Source organism: Tupaia chinensis, unplaced genomic scaffold (genome assembly GCF_000334495.1).
Source record: "Tupaia chinensis unplaced genomic scaffold, TupChi_1.0 Scaffold000545_1, whole genome shotgun sequence".
Classification (NCBI taxonomy): domain Eukaryota; kingdom Metazoa; phylum Chordata; class Mammalia; order Scandentia; family Tupaiidae; genus Tupaia; species Tupaia belangeri.
Genome location: NW_006160057.1, coordinates 3067654 through 3077702, shown reverse-complemented (window position 1 = coordinate 3077702; position 10049 = coordinate 3067654). Strand labels below are relative to the sequence as shown.

General features: G+C 47.1%; 1 protein-coding gene across 1 annotated transcript; it reads left to right on the top strand.

Moving 5' to 3' along the window:
• Positions 1-226: 226 nt before the first annotated feature.
• KLHL38 (kelch like family member 38) lies at positions 227-8143 on the top strand. The gene is made up of 4 exons (XM_006157538.1): positions 227-451; positions 849-2460; positions 6682-6787; positions 7637-8143. Exons 2-4 carry the CDS (start codon positions 997-999, stop codon positions 7948-7950), a joined length of 1884 nt encoding a protein of 627 aa, XP_006157600.1. The 5' UTR covers positions 227-451; positions 849-996; the 3' UTR covers positions 7951-8143.
• Positions 8144-10049: the final 1906 nt, after the last annotated feature.

The window sequence follows — 10049 nt, the reverse complement described above, 5'->3', positions numbered from 1 at the left end:
CCCAGGCACTTTCAGGACAAGGGATTCGAGATGGTTCCAAGTGGGCAACAAAGTGTTTTCTACGAGAAGCCATTCTGCTTGGTCTATTTATGCCGACAGGAACACTTGCCAAGGAAACAGGGCGTGTGGGCATGCGCCGGCCCTGCAAGCCCTCAGCTTGCTCCAAGAGGCAGCTGGCAAGTCACATGTCATAACAGTGGAAAGTACATATGCAACTATTCTTAGCTCTGGAATGTATACACTGTCTCCCTGCCCAGCGGCCCTTGCACAAAGCTCTAGAAAACTGTGAAAGTGCCTTCAGCATAAACAAATCCAGAACTCCCCCAGGACAAATCATTTGCCAACTGAAGGAAAGGCTTGAGGCTCACGGTTTTACTCAGAGCCAAAGGTGGACATTCTCCAGGGGGACAAGCGGACCAGGCGTCGGTGGGTGCCACTGCAGCAAAACAAGGTAAATGTCCCTAAGACTGAATTCTTCTGCAGGTGGACTGCCAGAGACCATCCGATAAGTCATGGCATAGTTTGGTTTCTGCTTTCTATTTATTCTGTCTTTAAAACAAGAGCCATAAGGCTCTGAGATGTTTTTTAATGTTATATATTGCAAAGATCCATTTCATCCCTTCCTTTCTGTCTAGCTACCAGAAGGCCACACCCCCTGAATGTCGTCCTTGGGGAATGACTAGAACCCAGAAAGAAAGGCCTAGCTAGATGAGTTTATTAAGTAAATAACTTGACAATCAAATGCATGGACTATTTTCTTGCTTCAGGTTAACATTTCAGCCCCTGTCCATCAAGTAACCTCCAACAACTTTGTTACTGTTTTGTTTTGTTTTTTGTTTTTTTCTCAGACTAGCTGCAGATGCTATTTGCCTGTTGCCTTTGAGGATAATCATAACCAAAAAGAGACAGGCCAGCTCTGAGGTCTGCGGCGTGGTGGCCCTCCTTTCCACGCTTCCCTACCTGATACCCTGGTGATCTCTACAAACGTCTTGGTGAATGGACACAAGTGTGCTGAGCCTTGCGGCCCCACCGCTAAGCCCTGCAGCACATGCTGCGAAGGGAGACCTGACTCTTCCCCCTCGAAGTGGGGCTGTCTGTTTCCTCGGGAGTATGGATGAGGGGCCGCCAGATGGGCTGCTCTTCAAAGACCATGATTTCTCCTCTGACTTGTTAAAGCAGCTCAATGTCTTAAGGCAAAGCAGGACCCTGACGGATGTGAGTATTTGCTCCGGCACCTGGGAGGTCCCCTGTCACCGAAACGTGCTGGCCTCCAGCAGCCCCTACTTCAGGGCCATGTTCTGCAGTCACTTCCGGGAGAACAGCCAGGCCAAAGTCCAACTGAAAGGCATCGACTCCCCAACGCTGGACCAGATCGTCCTGTATGTGTACACGGGGGAGGCACACATCACAGCTGAAAACGTCCTGCCCCTGATGGAGGCAGCCTCCCTGCTGCAGTACCCCAAGCTCTTCGAGGCCTGCTCCTCATACCTTCAGAGCCAGCTGACCCCCAACAACTGCCTGGGCATGATCAGACTCTCGGAAATCTTAAGTTGTGAGACCCTCAAGAAGAAAGCCAGGGAGGTGGCCCTGACGTATTTCCCAGAGGTGGCTGCATCAGCTGACCTGAAGGAGCTCTGTGCCTTGGAGTTGAGAAACTACCTTGGAGATGACGGGCTCTGTGGGGAGGAGGAAAAGGTGTTTGAAGCCCTCATGGTTTGGGTCAAGCATGACCTCCAGGCCCGGAAACGGTATATGCAAGAACTGTTCAAGCAGGTCAGGCTTCAGTACATTCACCCAGCCTTCTTCCACCACTTCATTGCCAACGACGCCCTCCTGCAATCCTTGCCCGCATGTCAGACCATCCTGGAGACGGCCAAGAGACAGATGTTTTCTCTGTACAGTCCCAGTGGCCCAGACTACAACCCCCTAGGGCACATCCCTCCAAGAAACTCTTACCAGGATGTCCTCATCCTCTTGGGTGGAAGGAAGGACAACCAGCAGACCACCAGGGATGTCCTGCTGTACAATGGACAGACTGGCCAATGGCAGAGCCTAGCCAAGCTCCCAACCCGGTTGTACAAGGCCTCGGCTGTCACCTTGCACCGCAGCATCTACGTGCTCGGGGGCATGACTGTCAGCGCAGGGAAGAGTCTGGTCAGTCCCGACGTCTACATCTTCTCCCTGAAACTCAATCAGTGGAGGCTGGGGGAGCCCATGCTGGTGGCCCGCTACTCCCACAGAAGTATTGCCCATAAGAACTTCATCTTCTCCATCGGGGGCATTGGAGAAGGGCAGGAGCTCATGGGTTCCATGGAGAGGTACGACAGCATCAGCAACGTCTGGGAGAGCATGGCCAGCATGCCAGTCGGGGTGCTCCACCCTGCTGTCGCTGTGAAAGACCAAAGACTCTACCTCTTTGGGGGAGAGGACATTATGCAAAACCCTGTGCGCTTAATCCAGGTAAATGACTGGTTCTTCCCATCATGGAAGTGCATGAGTGCATTCATATGCACACACATACAGAACACACATCCATACACATGCATGCATATACACTTGTGCACACTGGCACACATAGCTATACATGTGCACAAACATATATGCATATATGTATACATATACATGCGGTCATCATTTGCAGGGGAAAAAAAAAGAGAAAGAGAGGGAAGCAGAATAAGCTCAGCAAGATTTTGTCATTTATGAATTCTTTATGTGTAAAACTAATATATACAAAGGCATACCAAATACGATCCCTATTTACAAAGAATTTATCTTCACTTAAGAAAAATATTTTATTTATATACAAAATATGTTTATATATTTGTATTATATTCACATTTTTGTATATTTTTATTTATATATTTTTATATATCTATTTTATTATTTATTTATTTATATACATATTAATTCAAGCTAGAGGGCTAGCAGGTGGCATGATTAAGGCACTGGACCCCACATGGCCAACTGCGCAGTTCGTGTCCCAGACCAAGTGGCTTGAAAACACACCAGGCATGTGTTCTGTGTGTGGATGCCCAAAATCCCAAAAGGAAAATGTAAGAGAAGGGATTATGGTATGGCCATCCCCCCCCACCCCACCCTGCCCCAGGGGTGATTTCTCGCTTTCCCTCTCTTTCTGTCTCTCTCCAGAGAGTGCATGTGCCCTATGGCCAAAAAAATACCGATTTAAGCAGAGAGGCGGGAGATAAGAGGTGGCTGGTGAGGATTAAGACTGGAAGAGGAAGAAGGAGAAAGGTGGGGTGGGTGCTGAGGGAGTGTGGAAAAGAAGGGTTTGACATGAGTAAAGATGGGGGATATTCTCTGCCATTGGAAGTACGAGTCATATACTGTGGAGGATTTACCATGATTATCTACGTTACTTCTGGGTACAAAGGCCCTGGGCCACAACCGGAGAAAGCCCACTGCCTTGAGGAACTGAAAGCAGCCCATGTAGGTGCAACGCAGAGCACGGAGGAGGAAGGTAGGGCGCCAGGTGCAGCTGGAGGGCGGAGGGACTGGTATCAGTGCCGGCATGATCCCTGTCAGCCTCCTGCACCCAGACTGCTGCCCCTGCGCAGTAACCAGACAGACGCCATTCAAGGCTTTCTAGCAGACCTTTAATGGTGGGTGAGGAGACCAATATACATTTTTAGAAGTTCCCTCCTGACTGCTTGCAGAGAAGGGATTGGAGGGGATCTGAGTAGACAAAGAGGGAGGAGACTGGAGGCTCTTCTAGAACTCCAGTCAGGGAATGTTGATGGCTTAGACTTGGTTGGTGCCAGTGGTGATTTTTTTTTTCTTGCCTTCACATCTCCAAGTTTTCAGTCCCTTCCTGATCATCTGGGCAGTCTTTTGTCTTTTCAAAATGACTGTTCCAAATCCCACTCATTTCCTTGAGCTGGAAAAGATACGTTCTGCTCCCCTCCAAGTTCTGATCGCACAGTACAGATACAACACCGTGCTTCTGAGTAAAGGGCCTCTCAGCTACGTTTCAAAATAGAGCTGACAAATATGCTGATGGTTTCACACAGCAAAATTGTCACCGACTTCCCAAGAATAAAATGCAGTTTCAACAAAGCCTTAAGCCTGCATGTCAAGAAATGTATAGTACAATCAAACCAGATCCTTATAAAGCCAAAACACACTAAACCTGTGTGATCCTATCGCACAAGCAATGGGGAGAGGGAAAAGGGTAAATGTATTCATTTGGATGCTTTCCTTATCTCCTTAGCAATTTTTGTAAATGAAAATTTTACTCATTCAAATATAGTTTAAAATGAATGCTTGGAGGTACTTGATGGAGTAGGCTGGATTTTCAGGCATAGTTTTGGAGTTTTCTTCATAGGATAGTTCATGTACATGCATGCATTTTTTTTTCTTTTTTGAAAGATTTTTGCTATAGGGCATGTACACTTGCCAGAGAAACATAAAGCAAGAAATTACCCCCTAGGAGGGATGGCCATGCCACAAACCCTTCTTCTCCACTCACCCTCAGGATTTTAGGCACACACACACACACACACACACACACACACACACACCTGGTGTGTTTTAAGCCACTGGTTCAGCACTCAAGCCACGGTCGCATACGTGGGAGTCAACAAAGTAATCATTACGCCATCTGCTGGTCCTGCATGCATTCTTTTAAGAACTATACTGCAGAGGCTGGCAGGTAGTGTGGTGGTTAGGGACCACCATGGCTGACCATGGTTGGAGTCCTAGACCTGGCAGCTTGCTTGCTTTCTCTCTCTCTCTCTCTCTCATCTAATAATAATAAATTAAATTAAATTAAATTAAATAATTCTCGGAAAAAAGCTATACTATAATGAGTATGCGATGCAAATTGTGTGTATGCATGTCCTCCTCTTTCTGGTCTCCTTTGTACCTCTATCTCTGCATGGACTTAAACAAGTCCTTTACTGAAACAAAGTATCACTTCTCCACTGATCAGAGACCCTCCTTTGTTATCTTTACTCCAGGCTCTCTGGAGTAGTAGGAGGATCAAGAGCAAATGTTTCATCTATTTTTGAAACCATACCTAACACTGATGGAGAACAGACAGAGGAGCCAATTACTCAACCTAGCCAAATGAAACCAGTGTTTGCTTTTCCTATAATGATCTTGCTTTCCAAAGAGTTTTCTTACTACATACTTTCAGATGAAACTGTTAGGCTTTATGGCCATTGAGATCCACCCCTTTCTCTAGCACTTGGCCTATTCCAGGCTTCACCAACTTGAAGGTCTGACAGAGACTTTCAGAGGTCTCCAGTCTCAAAAGCCTCCATCAGGAAAGACCACCCTTTATGGCCCCAGGGTGTGTGCATGTGTCTGTCTGTCTCACTCATGGATGGATGGAAGGAAGGAAGATAGGAAGATTTTTTTTTAAAAAAAAAGAAATTTGAGATCCAGCCTATAGCCTGGTGATTAAGGCAGCTGGATCCCACACAGCTGACCTTGTGGTTTGAGTCCCAAACCTGGAAACTTGAGAAGCACACTGGGCCCATGTGCATGAGTACCCAAAATCCCAAAAAGAGAGAGGAATGGATGAGAAAGGTTTGCGGCATGACCACGTCCCATGGGGAGTAGGTACTTTCTCACATTTTTTCTCTTTTAATCCCCTTCTTCCCCCAGTGAGCACATGCCTCCTCTGGAAAAACTATTAAGGAAGGAAGGAAATTAATTAATTTAAACATGAGGGGCCAGGTAGTGGTACCACCATCAAACCCAGGGGGAGGTCTCCAGTTTGCATCTTGGGGCTCCCTGAACATGCTAGGCACATGTGCTGGTTGAGCCTTGGGTGAAGATCACTCCCCACCATCTCTGCCTCTGTCTCTGTCACTGAAGAAATACAACTTTTCTTTAAAAAACAAAAAGAAGGGAAGGAAAGAAACCCAAACATAAGCTAGAAATCCAAATGATTAAAAAATCTTTAGTTTTATGACTACCTGGTTGCTCCCATGTCTCATTAAGAAAAAAGTTCCAAGCAAGGTAAGTCCTGCATACCACAATACCGAACTCAGGGTCTAGCCTGTGAAAAGACAGCCGCTGAGCTCACAGGGTCACTTAAAGGTCAGTTTCTATAGGGCTGTCAGAAAAATCTTGACATGTATTTTCTATGCAAATATGCATCATGACTTTGCCAACAACCCAGTAATAGTCCTGTTATTTAATAATACTTCATTTATTAATAGCAATATAGATACATTTTAAAAGCTAGAAAAAGGGGGAGAAAAAAACTTATTTCTAGTTCACTTTGCTTAATTACTACTTCTGTCTTTTAAAAACAACAACAACAAAACATTAAGAAATGTGATATTATCTGTTGAAGATATTTTGTAGTTTTATCAACTGTACTAGGGAGACATGTTCGCCTGTTGAAATATCCATTTTGTAAGCCAAATAATGATGTGACTGAATGTATAAAAGAAAATGAAATGAAATAATAATAAATATAATTTTAAAAAAAACTTTAAAATGTGGTGCCATGGGGCCAGTAAGTAGCATGGGTTATTAAGGCACTGGACTCCCACATGACCAACCATGGTTCAAGTCCTGGACATGGTGGCTCGCTCGCTCTCTCTCTCTCTTCTTTATGGTAAACACATATGCCCTATAGCAAATTTTAAAAATAATAATAAGTCAGATTGTTTTAAATGGGGTTCTCTGATTCTGTTTCTCCCTCAGGTTTATCACATCTCCAGAAACACATGGTTCAAAATGGAGACAAGAATGATCAAGAACGTGTGTGCTCCTGCCGTGGTGCTCGGGGAGCGGATAGTCATTGTGGGAGGTGAGTCGGAACAGAGGACCTGGGCTGGACACAAACTTGGCACCTCTCATGGAAAAAGAGTCACTAATAGATGGCAGCCTCTTTAAAAACAGCCATCCAACCAGAGGAGTGTAAACAACCAGACAAAGCTCTTTCCTCATCCAGAAGTTCCCATCTTTCTCTGTAAACAAGGGGTGAAATAGCACCTGTGTCACAGAGTAGCTGTGGTACTACAGCGTGCTCATGGACTAACGCACTTAGCACTATCCCAGACGCACAGTAAAGAGGGGTTGTTATCGTTGATAACGTTAGCTACTACCGGGTCATTCCTCTGTAATCCCAGTACAGTGTCATGGTTATAAACACTGGTTTGAGGTTCAGAAAGATCTGGATTCAAATCCATACTCTGCTGCTAACTGGCTTTATACTCTGTGGCAAGTTATTCATCTTTTATGTCTCAATTTGCCTGTCAGTAAAATGGGGATCACTGGAAAAGGCTGTTGTGGGGACTCATTCTGGGGCTTCCAAAGACTTCTCCTTAAGATTGTCACTGCTCTTGGGTGGACACACAGGAGATTAAAATGGAAGGGAGGCCAAGGAAGCTACTGGAGTCAGGAGAGCGCTCCAAAGACCCAGATGCTGCCTTAACTTGGGGGATTAAAGACACAAGGCCCAGAGGTGACACATCTCAGTGGCGAGCCCAGCTCTGCCACATACCATGTATCAGCAGGTTATTCCAGCAGCCTACACATTAGTCCATTGTCCCAGCCTCTGTGTCGGGCAATGGCAGGGGCCAGAGGCAAGACAGGAAGCAACCTCCAGTTCCAGAAGCACAACACTGAGCTTGCCCACATGTCATTTGGTTTGAAGGTTATACAAGGAGGATCCTTGCTTATGACCCTCGGTCCAACAAGTTTGTCAAATGTGCGGACATGAAGGACCGAAGGATGCACCATGGGGCCACGGTGATGGGGAGCAAGCTGTATGTGACCGGCGGGCGGCGGCTGACCTCGGACTGCAACATCGAGGACTCGGCCTCCTTTGACTGCTACGACCCTGAGACAGACACCTGGACATCCCAGGGACAGCTGCCCCACAAGCTCTTCGACCATGCCTGTCTCACTCTCCAGTGCCTACCCACACGTCCACCATCCTGTGACGCTGAGGAGAAGTATCCACCTTAGTCAAAATGCTTTCTGTTACAGACAGAAACCCCACTCCAATAGCTTACCCCTCAAAGGATGCAGGGAGAGCTCACAGGCTGAAGGTATCAGGGCCTGGTGGCCTGGATCAGCCTTATTGTTGCCAGAACACATGCGCGCACACACACTCACTTTCTGTCTCCCTCTCGCTCTGTCTCTGTCTCCCTCCTCTCTCTCTTCTACTTCCATCTCTCTACTCTTTCTGCTTCTGTCTGTCCCCCCACCCCATCTTTCTATCTCTCTCTTCTCTCTCTCCCCATCTCTTTTTGTTTCTCTTTCTTCTCTCTACGTTTAATGTTTGTCTCTCTTCTCTCTGCCCCACTCCCATCTCTCTCCTCTCTCTGCTTCTCTCTCTCCTCCTCCACAGCTCTCTGTCTCTATTCTTCCCCCCACTCTCATACCTCTCTTTCTCTCCTTTCTGTTTCTGTCTTTCTTCTACCTCTGAGTGTCTCTCACTCTCCCCCACCCTTTCTTACCACTCTACCTCATCTTCATTAGGCTTCCTTCTAAAGACAAGCTTCTTTAGCCGCACAGTCTAAGGACAACTGGTAAACCCAGACTCACATTCTCAGCTGTGTATCTTCATTATTACCATCTGAATGTCTCTTCACCATTACTGTATATAAATCCTGCAAAATGCTGCTCTTGGGCTCTTTCTAATTACACATCTTGTTCTTCAGCCATCACTGCTGCCAGGGCTCATACTATTATTACTCCAGTCCTGGGTCTCATCCCTACGGGCAGAGGTGGGGTTAACTATGTGACTGACAGCCTGTCTGACTGAACAGCAGGTAACGGGATAGACTTTATTTCCCCAAAGGAAGAAATTCTTAGCTGACAAAAACTACAGCTGGTCAGGACACCACTGGAATCAGAACAAGAGGGCTGAGAGGCCCAGGAGGAACCCAGGAAGCGCTTGGTCCAGGGGACAGTGTGAGGCCCAACTGTGACTGTTTCTCTGTGTCTATCGGTGTAAGACGTTGAAATTCCAGAGAAGTCTGTGCAATACGGCAGCTAGCATTTGTAAGGTACCCTGCTCTGCCAGAATAAAGCTCCTTGGTTTCTAGTGCCAAATTGTGTTTTTCTCCAGCCTCTGGGGAGCTATAAATTACAGGGTTAATCAGGATTTTCATTTTGGTAAATGTTATAAAATTTGTTCTTCTGGAGAAAACCAACCAATTTCTTCAGAGATTTCAGCAACCGCTGCCCTCCAGATGCCAGGTCTGACTGCCCCTATAGCCCCCTTGATCTCAAAGCGCCTCCCTCCCCAGCTCAGCCCCAGGCTCAGGAATAAGCTGAAGTACAGAGCAGGGCTCTGAGCACTGCCTGCCTGTGGCAGTCATGTGAGGAGGTGTTTGGAACAGGGCCATGTCCATTCAACACAGGTGGGGGGTCTTCAAGGCAAGGACCCAGAACTCTGTATTTTGGCAGTTTTCTTTTTGTTTTGCAATAGGACGTGTGCACTCACTGAAGAGAGACACAGAGACAGTGAGAGGGAAAGTGAGAAATCAACCCCCCCTCAGGGGGGATGGCCATACCACAGTCCCTTCTCCATTCCTAGGATTTGGGGCACACATCCACATGTACCCAGTGTGATTTTTCAAGCTGCCAGTTCTGAGACTGGAACCATCGTCTCCCATGTGGGAATCCAGTGCCTTAACCACCACGCTACTTGCTGACCCAGAACTCCATTTTTGAAAAGCTTCCCAAATGGTTGCAAGGTGCGGAGAGTCTTGAGCACCACTGCTGTGTTCAGCGGTGGGCATGGAGATCTTTGTGGTGGGCTCCATTCCACCCTGTCCTGGCCAGCCCTGTCCGAGGGTGTAGACAAAGTCCTCTTCCCACCCATGGAAGCATCTGGAAGGGGCTTTGCTGCCCTGAACCTGGCACAGAGTGATCGCCAAGCTGTAGTCTCCCTCCCCATCCAGCTCTCCAGGTCCACATTCCAGACTTGCCCTTTCTCCCCAGTTTGTATTTTTTATACTTCAGGGCCTCTTGCTCAGGTCTGAAGTTCTGTACTCCTCCCCAGACCACTCAGCTGAGGCCTAGAGACCCTGGTGGAGAGCTAGCCCCTGCGCCTC

Coding starts and splice junctions, on each gene's coding strand:
- KLHL38 (XM_006157538.1), top strand. CDS start 997: ATGGACACAAGTGTGCTGAGCCTTGCGGCCCCACCGCTAAGCCCTGCA. Junction 2,461..6,681: donor ACCCTGTGCGCTTAATCCAG/GTAAATGACTGG, acceptor TTTCTCCCTCAG/GTTTATCACATCTCCAGAAA. Junction 6,788..7,636: donor GCGGATAGTCATTGTGGGAG/GTGAGTCGGAAC, acceptor TTTGGTTTGAAG/GTTATACAAGGAGGATCCTT.